The 17637-nt window shown below is 34.8% G+C and overlaps 2 protein-coding genes across 4 annotated transcripts; both read right to left on the bottom strand.

Moving 5' to 3' along the window:
• Positions 1 to 1561: 1561 nt before the first annotated feature.
• Positions 1562 to 6082, bottom strand: LOC126374296 (toll-like receptor 3). Of its 3 annotated transcripts, none has more exons than XM_050020830.1 (2): positions 5840 to 6082; positions 1562 to 5182 (listed from the first exon to the last, which is right to left on the bottom strand). In XM_050020830.1, the coding sequence occupies exons 1-2, from the start codon at positions 5841 to 5843 to the stop codon at positions 1860 to 1862; spliced, it is 3327 nt and encodes a 1108-aa protein (XP_049876787.1). In that variant the 5' UTR covers positions 5844 to 6082; the 3' UTR covers positions 1562 to 1859. The 3 variants fall into 3 exon arrangements, with proteins under 3 accessions (XP_049876787.1, XP_049876788.1, XP_049876789.1); XM_050020831.1 differs by having other exon boundaries at positions 5852 to 6082; XM_050020832.1 differs by lacking the exon at positions 5840 to 6082 and adding an exon at positions 5396 to 5806.
• Positions 6083 to 9068: 2986 nt separating this feature from the next.
• LOC126374299 (toll-like receptor 3) lies at positions 9069 to 16261 on the bottom strand. The gene is made up of 3 exons (XM_050020836.1): positions 16114 to 16261; positions 14846 to 14890; positions 9069 to 13539 (listed from the first exon to the last, which is right to left on the bottom strand). Exons 2-3 carry the CDS (start codon positions 14859 to 14861, stop codon positions 10259 to 10261), a joined length of 3297 nt encoding a protein of 1098 aa, XP_049876793.1. The 5' UTR covers positions 14862 to 14890; positions 16114 to 16261; the 3' UTR covers positions 9069 to 10258.
• Positions 16262 to 17637: the final 1376 nt, after the last annotated feature.

Genomic DNA, 17637 nt, shown 5'->3' with positions numbered 1-17637 from the left:
AAAATGGTTATAATTTAGCGCCATCTATCTGATGATAGCGAAATTTGTTCCACTTACTTACTAATACAAACATAGTAACTTAAAAAGTTCGTCTTTAAATACATAGAGGGCACTGAAATTGAAAATTAATAACGTATTGGTGCTAATTCCTGTAAATACCATCTAATTTTATTTTAAGTTATATCTGTCATTTTCTTATCCGCCGAAAAAGAAAGGGACGGGTAATCGACAAGCATAAAATTTATGGAACACACGTCAATTTCAAGCACAAATCTAAACCAACCGTCTAAAAATTTTACATCAGTCAATAACCCGACACAGTTAATTAGACAGCACGTAAAACGGATTGCATACCAGCGACGTACCTTTTGATTCGCCCGGGTTATACATTCATTCACTCATTCTTCCTAAAATTAAGAGCTGTGAATCATCCGTCCCTTTCCTTTTCGACGGATATGAAAATGATGGATATAACTTAAAATAAAATTAGGCGGTGTCTGCAGGAATCGGGGCCATTGTGTGGTTTTACCTCGGATGGCGTCGTGGAGTCTTACTGAGGGACTTTTCAGTTACGTTCCTCAAAAACAATATAGATGGCGCTGTACAGATTTTCCTTCGTTTAACCTTCTAATTTCATGGATAACAGACATATCCATCTTTTATCTTTACAAATTACATCTTCCACCCATTATTATTCTGATCAAAATAAGGAGAAGCAATATAATAATAAGCCTTGCTTCCGAAATATTATCAGGTCGGTTACAGTTCACTTTATATTATATCTCTTATTTCGGAGTGCCTCCTGGCAAAGGCCTCCTCCAATCCTTTCCAATGATGGCGATCACGTATTCGTACATACATAAACAACCTATATACGTCCCACTGCTGGGCACAGGCCTCCCCTCAATCAACCGGAGGGGGTATGGAGCATACTCCACCACGCTGCTCCAATGCGGATTGGTGGAGGTGTTTTTACAGCTAATAGCCGGGACCAACGGCTTAACGTGCCCTCCGAAGCACGGATTCATCTTACTTTTTCGGACAATCAGGTGATTTAAGCCTGAAAAGTCCTTACCAAACAAAGGGTAGTCTCACAAAGTGATTTTGACAATGTCCCAGCATTAATATGTATACACTTTGGTACCATGTCACATTAACTTTTTTGACAAATTGAACTGTAAGTCTCATTAAATGTCAAATATTTTATTGCGATAGAGTCCTAAAGTGGGTACATTATATTGCTCATGACTGTACATATATTGCTATCAAATCCGGGATGAGACATCCGCAACTATGTCCTGTTTTAACTTACATTATAATTCTAGGTAATCCCCTCACACAATGTCGCCATTATAATTACTGTTATAATAATAACAGGGCCTATTAAGGGTGTAGCTCTGCACTTCGACATTTTTTAAACTTGAATATGTTTTGAGGACCATCCTTACAACTTTGACTTAATATGCCAACAAGGTTGTTATCTAACTAGTCACTCTGCTCACACTGTAACGACAGTGAGTGAATGCATTTTTTTAACCAGAAAATAGTAATAACCAAACACTTTGTAAAACACTTTTTTAATGTTCTTAATAAATAACAAATAAGTCACAATTGTACAGTATTAAACATGATTAAAAACAAACACATAATGCTTAGATAATATGAAAAGTGTTTTATACATTTACAATTTAAAAAAGATTATTTATTTTAACAGAATGAATCATATCAAATCTATTTAGCAGGTACCTAATACGTAGGTAACTAATTATAACAATAATTATAAAGTTCGCTGTCAGTCAGATTTTGGTCATAATTAAATCTTAAACGCTATTGTTCATATAATTCTATGATCTTAAACGCTATTGTTCATATAATTCTATGCCATTTACTATTGGCTGTGCGCTACTGCAATGCTTTTCAAAATTACTTCTGGATTTCTTATAACTTGAGTAAAAGAAGAGGCCAGACATAACGAGCATTGCACACAGACATACTGCTATGAAATATATTAAAGGTTTTATACCACTAGAGTCATTTGTATCATTTATCAAAGCGTCCTTTCTAGTATTGGATGAGTTTTTAAAATTTTGGAATATTGTTTTCATTTCATTAATCATTTTCTCTTTTTCGTAATTCAGCATTCTTATTTTTTCTTGCAAATTATCATCCAGCACATTTTTGTCATTCATGTTCCCGTCCCTTAAGATAATGTGTTCATTTTCAGATCCTGTTATTTTTTTCAAATATTCCTCAATGAACATAGTGTGATTATTTGTTACAGACAGTTCATTCAAATACTTATACAATGCAGTTTGCGTCTTATTATAATTATTATTCATGGCATACATTTGTTCCAAAATATTAGTCATTGTATTACTTTCTGTTTTTTGTTGCAAAGTTGATGCTAAGTTATTATTATTTATTTTATCCATCGATAAACTGAAATTTTTTACAACTTCTGTAAGCGAAGATCTAAAATTTTCTAGAGCATGTGAAAACGCAAAAAGAGCGACAGTTGAATTCACGTCAGTGACGTTATTAACAGGAAATGTAAAATTTGTGCTAGCACGAGATGATTTACATTTAACCCCATCAACATTTTCATTGTGGTAGTCAATATTTTCTGCTGTAACTACGAAAGTGAGTTTAATTTGTTTCAAATTCACAAATGCATTACAAGAAATAGGATTGTTCCCTAAACTAATTGTCTTTAGACTTGTTCCTATAAAATCTTCAAACTTAAACACTTCTATATCATTTTCATCAAGAGATAATAATGTAACTGCTGGAGTATTATGTAATATATTCTTTTCAAATGTAACAAGGAGATTACTTGACAAATTAAGCCTATCCAATTCATTTAATCCATCTAAAACTCCAAATTGTAATGAGCGTAACCTGTTATCATGCATATTTAAGTATTTTATGTGGTTTGTGTTCAGAAAAGTGCCAGGTTGTATAAAAGAAATCAAATTGAAACTCAAATCGAGGTAAGTAAGGCATGGCATACTTTTAAAAGAAAACTTGTCTATGCTCATTATTTTGTTTGCTTTCAATGTTAAGGATTGCACATTTTTATTTTTATATACATGTATTGAGTTAATACTAACAATACCGCTTGATGACAAGTCTAAAGTTTCTATTAATGATGTAACAATATGTTCAAAAGAAATTTGTGTTTCAACGTTTGTAAGTGATAATTTCGTCAATGACATTAAATTATGAAAATCATCGCCTAGCTCCATGGCCTTGTTATAGGAAAGATCTAACACATTCAAATTATTTAAAAATACTAATGATTCAGCGTTTAGTTTCATAATATTGTTATTATTCAAATACAATGTGTGTAAATTGATCAGCCCAAAAAACGTTTCATTTGTAATATTAAAAATCTTATTATTATCTAAATGTAACACCTGTATCGAAATAATATTAGAAGTGTTTATCAAAAACTGTTGAAGTAAATTATGAGATAAATCTAGCACTTCTATAGAACCGGTATTTTTAAAGACTTCGTAATTTAAATTATCAATTTCGTTGTTTGATACATTCAACGTTTTCAGAGCATTTAAACCAGAAAATGTTTCATTTTCTATTGATGCGATTTGCAAATTATCTATATGCATTTCTTTGATATTCGATAGACCTTGAAAAATATGAGATTTTAAGGTATTAGAAATATTATTGTTACTTATGTATAGAAATTCAAGTTTTTGTAAACTCAAGAAAACTTGATATTTTATTGTTACAATTTTATTTAACGACAGATCCAGTTTTTTTAGAGATATTAAATCTTTGAACATAATTCTTGCAATATGCTCAATGCTATTGTTTCGGAGATTCAATAGTATCAACTCGTTTAAATCGGATGTGTCGAAATCAATGGAGCTCAAACAGTTGTTAGACAAATCCAATTCATGCAGAAATATCACAGATTTAAATGATGTACTTGATATAGTGTTTATAGCATTTGAGCTCAAGTTTAGAACTCGAACATGTAATCCAGTGAAAGCCTCTGGATCTAAGGAAATTATTTTATAACCACTTAAATCCAACACATCTGTATAGATTCCATCAAAAGTATTCCTTTCCATCACACCAATCAGGTTATTATTATTCATAACAAATTGTGTAATATTTTTCCCTTTAAACACTTTTGAGGCAATATGCTCGATTCTGTTATTGGAAATATCTAGATTTTTTAGTGCAGTGTTCTGTAAATTTATGCTCATATCAGACAACAGGTTTAAGTTCAAAGATAAAGATTCAAGACTTACAAGATTTTTAAATGATTCCTTGTTAATGTTGTTCAACTGGTTTGAATCCAAATCTAACTTTTCCAACATTTCCATTGTACTGAAATTGTTTTCTTCTATCGATGTGAGGTTGTTATGATCTAGTAAAAGCTCTTTTAATTTTACAAATCGTACTAAAGTTTGACCTATTTCCAATATGTGATTATTTGAGAGAGTTAAAACCTCCAGCTGTGAAATTCCTTCAAATGTGAGTATTTGGAAGTTTTTTATCAAATTGTTAGCCAAATTCAGACTTTTAAGTTGCGAGTAATATTTAAAGTAGTTGTTTGGAATAGATTCTATGAGATTGTAGCTTAAGTCTATATAATTAACAGAATTTGACTTTGTCGTTATTTCTTTACTTTCTAAAACTTTAATAGAATTGTGTGGAAGGGTTATGTTTGTTAAGTGAGCTAATTCAAGAAAATCGTTAAATTGAACACTTTCGATGATGTTGGAAATCATTGTAATCTTATTTACGTTGCTAAAAATGTATACTCTTCGTGGAATATTCGAAATAACATTGTTTGTTATAACAAGTTCTATTATATGAGTTTCAATGCTTTTCTCACTTTTAGTCCAAGGAACTGTATCTAAATTAATAGCGTGTATGTTTAAAATTAGTTTAAAATCATAAACAAATCTTGTTTGGCATATTGTTTCATACCTCTGGTAATCATAATCAAAGTGATTTTCACAATTATACTGCTCAGTTCTTCCACATCCCCAATTAGTAATGGTTGTTACCAAATCTGAAGTGCTATTTCTGCATATGACTCCAGCTTGGCACTTCTCTATGTTCGCATTGTATAAAGAACAATCTCCTTCACCTCCACTGATTGTAGTTGTGCAAACCAAAAATACCAATAGAAGCCACGTCATTTTATCTGAAAATGAATTATTATTGAAAATATCAACGAATTAACAGTTAATATGGCCGCCTTACTTATAAAAAATCAACAAGAGGCGAATAAAATAAAGTATATTTCATTATTTGACAGCCAAGCCAAATTGAATCAAATGATCAAATAATTCGATTGTTCTTTGCTTGGTTGCGTAATAAGTTTATTTTTTATTGGGCGGTCCTCATATATATTTACCTTTGTATTAGATTTTTATAATTTGTTAGCGCGTTCTTTTACATGATTCCTCTCAACCACTAATTAATTATTACGGCCTCCGTGATCCAGTGGTTGAGCGTTGGGCTCACGATCCGAAGGACCTGGGTTCGAATCCCGGCGGGGACATATCACAAAATTCACTTTGTGATCCCTAGTTTGGTTAGGAAATTACAGATTTATCACCTGATTGTCCGAAAGTAAGACGATCCGTGCCTTGGAAGGCACGTTAAGTCGTGGTTACTACTTACTGATTACTTATGTATGTACGTAGTCGTTACATGAATCATGTCAGGGTCCATTGGCGGCTCAACAGTAACCCTGACACCAGGATTGATGAGGTTGGTATTCCACCTCACAACCCATACGATAGAAGATGAAGAGGCAGACTAATTGCGAACTAGGGTGAGATTAAACTAAACTTACCCATTTCGTAACGTATTTATAATTAATATAATTTACACCACTCTAAAACCACTACTTTTACATTGTTAGGTACTTATTGTAAAAAATTTTAAAGTATTTATCTTCTTAATGTATCTTTTTTTAGGAAACTATGCACTGCATTTTTATGTAACCATAAATAATATTATTATTTTTAATTAAGTGCACGTTTACTGGAGACACATTACTTTCCGACAAGCAGCAAATGGACAATGATAATATAATGCTTTGTAAATAAGTGTTATCGATTTTTATCGAAGCAGCGTCATTTGTCAAAGTTTAATTATCATTAGACGTGATGAGCAGTGGTAGAAAGGGACCCTTGTTTTACTAATAATCGTCATCTTCCTAGCATTATCCCGTTTTTCACAAGGTCACTTATTTTTTTTTTTATTATTGAAATGAAATGAAATGAAATGAAATGAAATGAAATGAAATGAAATGAAATGAAATGAAATGAAATGAAATGAAATGAAATGAAATGAAATGAAATGAAATGAAATGAAATGAAATGAAATGAAATGAAATGAAATGAAATGAAATGAAATGAAATGAAATGAAATGAAATGAAATGAAATGAAATGAAATGAAATGAAATGAAATGAAATGAAATGAAATGAAATGAAATGAAATGAAATGAAATGAAATGAAATGAAATGAAATGAAATGAAATGAAATATTTTAAACTTATACAAACTTATAAAGTAAAAACAATAAATCACCCCGTTAAACCCCAAAGGGGTTTGTCCTGATGATCATTCCGCTTTAAAATTACTACAGGCCCCGATTCCTGCAGACATCTCTTAATTTTACTTTAAGTTATACCTGTCATTTTCTTATCCGCCGAAAAGGAAAGGGACGGATGATTGACAGCTCTTAATTTTAGGAAGAATGAGTAAATAAATGAATAACCCGGGCGAATTTTTAGACGGTTGTTTTAGATTTGTGCTTAAAATTGACGTGTGTTCCATAAATTTTATGCTTGTCGATTACCCGTCCCTTTCCTTTTCGGCGGATAAGAAAACCTAAAATAAAATTAGACGGTATTTACAGGAATTAGCACCACAGTTTACTTAAACTAAAATTATAATAATGTAAGTATTTAAGTACTTAACTAATGGAACATTAACAATATTGATACCCACTAACCTGAAGATTTGACAGGTCCGGTTTTTTAGAGAAGCGACTGCCTGTCTGACCTTCCAACCCGCGAAGGAAAAGCCAGCCCAATACAGTTTAGGTCACATACCTCCGAAAATGCATTTCTCGGGAATGTGGGTTTCCTCACGATGTTTTCATTCACCGTTGAGCACGTGATAATCGTTTATGATCCAAACATAAATTCGAAAACAATTTCGCAATCATTGCTTTAGGCTTGTTTTAATAATAATAATTCTTTATTGAGCACACAAAACACTAGTACAGAAACATTGATGATTTTGTTGTTATGCTACTTATTTGTATTTATTTAAATCTTTTATAAAACAAAACTGTTGGTTTCCCAAATAAACTAACATAAAATAAAAATAAAGATAATTATTTTAAAAATCTTCTTCTTATCGTGTGGGTTGTTAGGTGGAATACCATCCTCATCAACCCTGGTGTCAGGGTTATGATTGAACCGCCAAAGGCCCCTGACATGGCTCACGTAACGATTACTCACTTACATCAGTAAATAGTAACCGGGACCAACGGCTTAACGTGCCTTTCGAAGCAGGGATCACAGAGTATTTTTTGTGATATTTCCCCACCGGGATTCGAACCCGGGACCTCCGGATCGTAAGCATAACGTTCTACCACTGGACCGCGAAGGCCGTTATTGTACCTATAAGTTTATAAAACATCAAGAACCTATATACGTCCCATTGCTGGATACAGGCCTCCCCTCAGTGGGGTTCTCAGTTCGTCTTGCGATAGGTGTACCGGTGACTGGCCAAATTGGGATTATTAATGGTCGTGAGCTTATTTATTTATACACACACACACCATTTAAACACACAGACACAACCACATTGTTTCTGACAGATCATCATTTAAAATCCATCATCATCAGCTGATAACGTCCCCACTGCTGGAGAGTGAAAGAAACGAAAACGACGTATCAGGATCGTAGTCTAAGTGGAATTTCGTGGTTCCTGTCTACTTCAATAGGAATAGGAATGAATCATCATCATCAGCCCATTAACGTCCCCACTGCAGGGGCACAGGCCTTCCCTATGGATGGATAGGGAGATCGGGCCTTAAACCATCACGCGGGCCCAGTGCGGATTGATGGTTATTAACGACTGCTAATGCAGCCGGGACCAACGGCTTAACGTGCCTTCCGAAGCACGGAGAAGCTCGAGATGAAAACTTTTTTTTTGTGGTCACCCATCCTATGACCGGCCTTTGCGAAAGTTGCTTAACTTCAACAATCGCAGACCGAGCGCGTTTACCGCTGCGCCACCGAGCTCCTCGATTTAAAATCCATAAAATACAATTAAAATAAAATAAACAATAAAACACAATTTTATTTTTATTAAAACCAACTTGTAAAACGATTTAACTATTGCAAAATGACCTGATAATAATAATAGGTCGAGCAGGCGCCATAGTCCCCCATAGACCCAGTATGCGGTCCACTAACCCAAAAAGGTCCCAACCCAATAGCCCTGTTCCCTTTGTTACCATAAATTATGCAGTAGTCCTACATGAACTGGTGCACTCTCATAGTGCGTACACGAATAATCGCCGGTTGGTGTCACACTAGATACATTCTCTATATTAAATTGTCTTAAGGGGCTTCCGCGCCACACACGCCTTCTTAACACGTTGACAGTCCAGTGATCCATATACGGGTCATGGCGGACTAGCTCCATACGTCCGTGACCCATACATGGGTCACTAAGAAACGACCAGGGATGCCCTAAGGGCGGATGCTCCATTTGGATCCCGGGTAAATTAGCAAAGGTTTGTATTACAGTATGTTTGATGAATGCTACTGCCCACCTGTTTGAAGGCTGAAGTGACTGAAGGTTTAGTTAAAATATTCAAATATTATTAAAAAATATATGTTCAGCTTTACATTTTAATAAACTAAAATGACATATAAAAATTGAAGTAATACCTATGCGGGACTTACAAGGAAGTCAAAACATTTTGTATGGGGACTGTCAACGTGTTAAAGTACGGGACTCGTTATCCCCGAGATATGGAAATGACAAACATAGGAAATAATTCTTTTTTTTATTTCAGATAACAGTCCATATTACGTTAGTAGTACACAAAAACTTAAGTGTAGTGTTAGTAACATTAACATTATACGATTTTTATTAGGAGCGAGGAGCCCGAACCATTGCGCAATGCACGCATTATATAATCGTCACTAATCGCGCTAACTGATGTATCTGAAATTTTTGGCAAAACCTTTTACAATTGGGTACGACCTCCGTGGTCCAGTGGTTGAATGCTGGGCTCACGATCCGGAGGTCCCGGGTTCGATTCCCGATGGGGACATATCACAAAAATTACTTTGTGGTCCCTAGTTTGGTTAGGACATTACTGGCTGATCATCAGATTGTCTGAAAGTAAAATGATCCATGCTTCGGAAGGCACGTTAAGCCGTTGGTCCCGGTTACTATTTACTGATGTAAGTAAGTAGTCGTTATATGAGCCTATTGTGCTTATGTTTTATTCGTTTGTTTATGTCCTTTGTATATGTTGTTGTGCAATAAAGTATTATTGATTGATTGATTGATTGAGCCATTTTAGGGGCATATGCCGGCTCAATAGTGACCCCGACACCAGGGTTGATGACGTTGGTACTCAACCTCACAACCCACACAATAGAAGAAAGAAGATTGGGTAGTTTCCTAGGTCAAAGATAAGTAATGATATTAGGCAGCTAAATTACTCAATTGTATACCAATATTTTATGTTTATTTTTATTTTTTTAAAGAACGTCTAGGGCCCGACGTTCAACCCCCCCCCCTCCCCCCGTGGCAAGGGGAAGGGGGGGGGTTGAAAATGCCAAAAAAAACATCACATGACTAATGGGCGGCCCCTAATGTAGATGATGTCAAATCATTTAAACTAAGTACCTACTGGTAACATAGAGTACACATAATAAATAAGTAATTATTGCACCTTCTATTACCAATTTTCAATAATAATGATTTTGTAGATCAGTAACTTTACTCATTTATGTCAGTACTAAGATTTCGTTTGGTATTACTATTATTAGTTTTAGCTTTTGCGCTTCCACTTGGAAATGACCTCCTTATATATTTTCATCTCTAGCAGTCTTAAATGCATGTTCTCTCCAATCGCTTCTGTGTGTCCAAAAATCAATATCGTCTTCTAAGACCGATTTTGAACGTTTCATTTTCTACATTAGACTTATACTTATTGTGTTTCTTTCATCTACAATGCTGAATTCTCCATAGCATCCGGTAAGTGCCTTGTGCTGTTTGAGAATCTACTCGGTACAAACATTCCGGAGTTGTAGAATTTATATAAAATAAACAATATTAGAATGACAAGAATCAAACCTACACATATTTCAATAAATATAAATGATTTAGAGTCTGAATGATCTGTGCTGGAAAACGCTTGTTGGGATGGAATGGTCACTGTCTCTTTAGCAGAATTTATAATTGATAATTTACTGTCCACTTCGTTAAGAATATTTTGTTTTTCAACTAAAATTGTATCTTCCAATTCCTGTTTGACTTTATTTATGTAGGGTAATAGATTTTCAACAGTAGCATTTTCTTTAGGCACGGGTATAATTTGAGGTCGAATAACGGCATTACGCGTATTCAAAGTTTTGAATATTTTATCTAACAACACATTTGCATTCTTGGTTTCATTAACAAGCGCTGCAGATATGTTTTGTAGGAACAAATTAGTATTACTACTAGTGAAATTCAAATGAGTATCCAATTTTTCAATTTGGGTATTTATGTTTGAAAGGTATTTAGAATCATTGTTTGACGCAAACACAATCGACTCTTTAGATTTGAAAGATGTGATATTGTATAAGATGTTCCGAATGTCAAGAAGGATTCCCTCGTTACCTATTTTTTCACTCGCTGATTTCTCATAAGGAATAAAGTGATTCATATTACACGTTACGCCGTCTATGTTTTCATCGCTGTGTTCATCCAAGCGAATAGCTGTTATAGCAAAGGGAAGGCTAGTTTTCTTTAAATTGACAAGCATTTCGCAGGGTAAAGGATTATCACCTATGCTAAGTTTTGATAAATTTATTCCGGCAAATTCGTCCAGATTCACAGTTTCTATTCTATTATAGTCTACAATCAACACGCTAAGACTCCGTATTTCATAAAACCTTTCACTTTTTAAGTCACCTATTTGATTATAGGACATATCTAATGTTTCCAAATATAATAAACCTCTAAAAATTCCATATCCTATAGAAGTTAATAAGTTGTGAGATATATTGAGGGTTTGCAATAGTGAATTGTATTTGAACGCACCGGGCTGAATAAATGTAAGCTTATTGAAACTTAAATCGAGTTGTCTCAAATCATTATTTCCATTATATGCCCCAACTTCCACTTTAGTTATATTGTTGTGGCTTAAAACTAAAGTATTTAGGTTTTGTAATTTTCCAAGTTCCAAATAAGTTATGTTAGAAATTCCCGAATAGGACATCTCCAAAATAGATAATCTAATGCCTTTTACTTGTGCAAATGTTATATTTGTTTGGATCGCAGACAGTGATAGAGAACGTAGATTTTGCAGTTTTTCAAACTGTGAGACGTCTAATTTTAAGTTCAAATTATAGGATAAATCTAGAAATCTAATGTCTTTCTGCTCTACTAATGCATCTTTGTCAATATTATTAATATAGTTATGAGACAGAACCATTTTTGTAAGTCGTGGTAAACCTTTAAAAGTATTAGGCGATATATTAGTTAACAGATTATTGTTTAATATTAAACGACCTACGTTAATTAAATCTGTGGTATTGACGAAAAATTCTGCAAGTTTATTGAAAGAAAGATCCAGAATTTCAATTAGTCCGGTTCCAGAAAACGAATTAAATTGTATTTTTGAAATATTACTGTGAGATATGTTAAGTTCTTTTAGTTGCGTCATGCCGTTAAATGAACCATTTTTAATAGCTGTCAATAAAGTATTAGAAATATCTAGTACTGGTAAAGAACTAAGCCCTTCAAATGTACCCTCTTCGATTGTCCCACTGATTGGATTACTAGATATTTGTAAATTTATTAGATCATGTAGAGCTGTAAATGAATTGCTTTCCAATTTCGATACATTATTATTGGACATGTCCAAAAATTGCAGGGCATGTAAACCATTGAAGTATTTATGTTTCACTTCAAAGAGCTGATTATTACTCAGAAGCAAAGATCTAAGACTTATAAGATCCACTGTATCAAATTCTATGCTCATCAACAGGTTTTGTGACAGATCTAACATTTCCAATGATCGTAAAGTATTGAATGATTGCTTAGACAAAGTTTGTAAGCTATTATTGTTCAATGAGAGCGTGTTTAAGTTTTCAAGGCCGTAAAATGCAAAATCTTCTATAGATGTCAATCTTTGATGACTTAAATCTAGTTCTTTTACCTGGCTTAAACCTTCAAACATTCCTTTTGTAATAGATCCTTCTAATTTGTTGTCATTTATAAAAAAATCGCATACTTGTTTATCTTTAAATAAGTCTTTGGGTAGATATTTGAAATTATTCTTGGTTAAGTCTATCTTCGTCAAGGAGGTAAGATTTGTAAATGTTTCCTTTTCAACATATGCCAGAAGATTATCTCTCAAATTCAAATATTTTAAATGGATCATTCTGTTAAAGGCATTTTTTTCAATATTGATTATATTATTTGAACTTAAATCTAAAATTTTTAATTCACTCAATTTTTCGAAATCATTTAATTTTACAGTGTTAATTTTGTTTTCACTGAGGTATAATTCCGTTAACTTTCTGAACCTTAATAACGATGAATCTAATTCAGACAATCTGTTATGTCTCATATTCAGGACCTTCAAATTTTTTAATCCTTCGAACGTTAATATATTTAATGAATCGATGAAGTTGAAAGACAAATCCAAATGTTCTAATTCAGTAAGTGAGTCAAATGCTAGATCTTGAAACGCAACCAAATAGTTGTTAGAGAGATTTAAATTTCTCAAATTGTTATACGGATGCTGGTTATTGTCAACGACGATTGAACTTACAGCATTGTTAGAATAATCTAGAACTTCCAGAGACTCGAGTTCATAACCATTGGATAGCTTTGCTTCTGTGATCGAATTATAAGAAAAATTTAAGATGTGAAGACTGGCCATAGAATATAAAGGAGGTACTGAATAATAATCATTACCACTGAAATCAAGAGAGTATACTATGTTGGCAGAACCCTCCTTGTCTGACATAAGTAAATTGACAGTTCCATCTGGGTGTGTTTCAGTGATGTAATTCTTCATCACGAGGTATATGGGGTCGAAACTGTTGCCTCTATAAGATAAGGTTGTAGAACAAGGATTGTAATGTCTAAACGTTTGATAGAAACTGATGTCAACAAATTTGTTGCAGTAGACTTCATATTTGCACGGTTTCTCTTCATATTGACACCCATCATTAAAATGGATGGGCCAGGAGTATACGCCAACGATAAGAAGACAATTTAATAACAGCTTATCTGAAACACACAAATATTAGTCTCAAGGATGCAGTCTCAGTAACAATATCTCTAGTGATATAAGTATTTGACGGCTATAATTATCTTACTGAGACAGTTATTATATGCGTACGTATGAATACATATACATTCTATGACATAGGAGATGGTGAAGATGAAACAGGGTACGGGCCGTACCTACACCAGGTGGGTTAAAACGGCCACATTAAAGATATTCATTTATAAAAGCAATTTTGCTATTTGCCATTGTTGATATTGCGCATTTACTTTTATTCGGGGTGTTAGTGACATTGTAACGAAAACTTTGAGGGATGATTCAGGTTAGCATTCTGAGTTGATATCAAGTGGAATTATCCATCGCAAAAATATAGAGCAGACAATAATTAAAAAAAAAACACTAACATTTTCATGAACTTTCCAACAGGAAAATCTACTTGATATCAACACAGAATCATGGTCAGAATCATCCCCCTCACTAACACCCTATCTACTTCTATGACTACCTGTATGTACGTACTTGTACGGGGTGTAAGTGACATCGTAACAAATACTGAGGGGTTTTATTCAGCTCAATATTCTAAGTTAATATAAAGTGGAATTTTCCATCGCAAAAGTATAGAAGTAAAGATATTAAAAAAAATACATGAATTTTACGACGGAAAATTCTACTTAATATTAACTCAGAATCATGGTCTGCATCATCCCCCTCAGTATTCGTTACGATATCACTAGCACCCTGTAGATATTTGTACTCATCAATAAGCAAGAAACGTTTTGGAAACCATGCTGTATAGGAATATTCCGTTCCATACTTTTGCGACGGAAAATTCCACTTTATATCAACTCTGAACTATGTGGCCTGAAACATCCCTCAAAGTTTTCGTTACGACGTCACTAGCACCTTGTATAGACGTTATCCCAAATGATTTTTTTTTAGCACTCACCCGTGCAAAGTCACAAAGAGAAAATTAAATCGCAAAATTTCTGACTCGGACGGGAGTTTCTCGCAATTTTCTATTTATCATCATCCCCTGAGCTGAAGATTTGACAAGTCTTAATTGTTTTTTACATAAGCGACTGTCTGTCTGACATTCCAACCCGCAATGGAAAAACCGGCCCAATACAGGTTAGGTCACATACCTCCGAAAATTTATTTCTCGGAAATGTGGGTTTCCTCACGATGTTTTCCTTCACCGCTGAGCACGTGATAATCATTTACGATCCAAAAATGACAATTCTCAATCAATTGCAATTTTCTATTTATGATTATCACATAATTATTTCTTATTATTTACAGTATACTTACAAAATTTAGGTTCCATTTTAGATCATTCTCGCAACTAGATGGAATCTGAAATAAATAAATTAGGATAATGTAATACCTAATCATTTATTGTCATAAATAAATAAGTGTTACAAAAACACATGTCATTGCTTAAAAACTAGATATTAATTACACTTAAAGTTAGTCAAATAGCCCGCCCCGGAGCATACCCGGCCCAAATGTACCCATCAAGTTGGCCGCGTTGCCGCGTTGGATGGCCAGCGAGATGTGCTGAACCAGGTATGATCCGGAGCGGGGGTCGCGACCAAGAAGAAACAGTTAGGATAAGAAGGATAAGAAACCATTAGGATAATTGTTTTATCAACATAACATTGTCATAAGCTCACGACTATCCCAATTGAGGTTGTCAGATTCCATCGCATGATGAACTTAGTACCCACGCCTCACTAAGCTTTCTGTTAGACTGATTGTTTTATGTAAGATAGGTAAATAGGTGAATGATTTTATTCATCACCAAAAACGCCATGTCCAGAGAACTCTGTCTCTTTATAACGCGGCGAGTTTGCTTGAAGATTTGAATGAGAGTGAAAGAAACGAAAACGACGTATCAGGATCGTAGTCTAAGTGGAATTTCGTGGTTCCTATCTACTTCAGCAGGAATAGGAATAAATATGAATGGTTTTTGTTTAATTATTTTTAGTTCCATGCTTTTGCGACGGAAAATTCCACTTGATATTAACTCAGAATCATCCCCCTCAGTATTCGTTACGATGTCATTAACACCCCGTATAAGCATACATGACGTAATCACCGACATACCTCCGAAATTTAGAGATTGCGAGATTTAGAAACCCACATAGACATAATACGAATATTGTACAGTTCCAACAATATTACATACATATGGGTCAAGTAAAACTAAAGTTGTTGAATGTTGTATGAGACCCCCCATCCGGTAACCGGTTCCAACAGGTAATTTATTGTATTACATTATTATCTTTAAAAATATTACCAATTAGTTCTAACTTAAAATTCCACGGGGTTTTGAAATAAAATTAAAAAAAATCTTTGTCAAAAATCGAAATTGATTGAATCACTGTTGTACAAGGCGGTACCCAAATTCGTACTTAAAAACCTGAATTCCGGCTTAACCCCGCGTATTTCGAGAAAGTCTCCATAGAACAAAAATATTAACTCACTAAGACGCTTCGAATGAGGGAGACGTTATGACACGTCGTCCTTTTATTAATAGAAAAGTTATTAAGGTATTTAGTGCTACTTTCTCTTACCCGCTTGAGGTAAAGTTAGTGCAGCTGTTGTTCTGAAGAATTAAGAATTATTTTCAATGTATTATTCTTATTATTGTCCAACACAACACGCTTACAGTACTCGCAACTCGATACGAAGCAAAAAGTTCATACTTGGCATCTTTTAGGGATCAACACCAAACCATGAGTAAATAAATAATATTTTATGTATACGTAGTTGGTTAGTGGGTGGTTGAGGAGCTCGGTGGCGCAACGGTAAAAGCGCTCGGTCTGCGACTGCTAAAGTTAAGCAACATTCGCAAATGCCGGTCATAGGATGGGTGACCACAAAAAAAAGTTTTCATCTCGAGCTCCTCCGTGCTTCGGAAGGCACGTTAAGCCGTTGGTCCCGGCTGCATTAGCAGTGGTTAATAACCATCAATCCGCACTAGGCCCGCGTGATGGTTTAAGGCCCGATCTCCCTATCCATACATAGGGAAGGCCCGTGCCCCAGCAGTGGGGACGTTAATAGGCTGATGATGATGATGATGACGTAGTTGATTTAATTGACGAGTCATAATAATTTGCGACAGTAGCGCCGCAGCAGCGGGACTTTTTTCGTGACACAGACTATATTTTAAAGTTTATAGTTTAGCCTTTCCACTCTCTCTCTTTAAGAGCTGCGCTCTTGTCGGTGGAGTAATCGCCATTCCTCTCTTTTTCCCGCCAAAACCTTCACCTCCCGATACGACACGACCTGCACCTTCGCTTTTATTTGTTTCATAAATGTTATCCTAGGTCTACCCCTTCCTCTCCTTCCTTTCCACTGTTAAAGTGGAATTCAGTTGTTTAGAGTCCGAATCGAGATTCGAACCCGTGATAAAGTAATTTTAAGACACGCACCCTTCGAACACAGCCATCACGAATTTCTCTCTTCTTTCTCTAATGTGCCTTCTTCAGGTTACTCGTGGCTCTGCGCATACCGTTGGGAATCACAATGCGTGAACTTATGTATGTATTTGAATGCAACAACCTAATTGCATGTAATTGATACTCCCTCAATCAGCGATTATCGCTATCGACCCACTAGGGTCGAATAATTCTTCCAAATATTTTTCCTCACAGACGACGCCCTGAGCCAAGGCTCGCGCCCAACTAGGCACCCTCAGACCTGTTGTCTTAAACGTTGTACCGGGTGAGAGCCTTCAGCGCTCTCCCTTTGTCCGGCCAAGTAGTTAATGCCATCTGCGGCAAATAAACAATTAGTCACTTCAAAAAAAATTAAATGATAATGGCCCCGATTCCTGCAGACACCGCCTAATTTTATTTTAAGTTATATCCGTCATTTTCATATCCGTCGAAAAGGAAAGGGACGGATAATTCACAGCTCTTAATTTTAGGAAGAATGAGTAAATGAATGAATAACCCGGGCGAATCGAAAAGGTACGTCACTGGTATGCAATCCGTTTGACGTGCTGTCTACTTAACTGTGTCGGGTTATTGACTGATGTAAAATTTTTAGACGGTTGGTTTAGATTTGTGCTTAAAATTGACGTGTGTTCCATA

This window comes from Pectinophora gossypiella, chromosome 17 (genome assembly GCF_024362695.1).
Source record: "Pectinophora gossypiella chromosome 17, ilPecGoss1.1, whole genome shotgun sequence".
NCBI lineage: Eukaryota > Metazoa > Arthropoda > Insecta > Lepidoptera > Gelechiidae > Pectinophora > Pectinophora gossypiella.
This window is presented reverse-complemented; position numbering and strand designations above follow the sequence as displayed.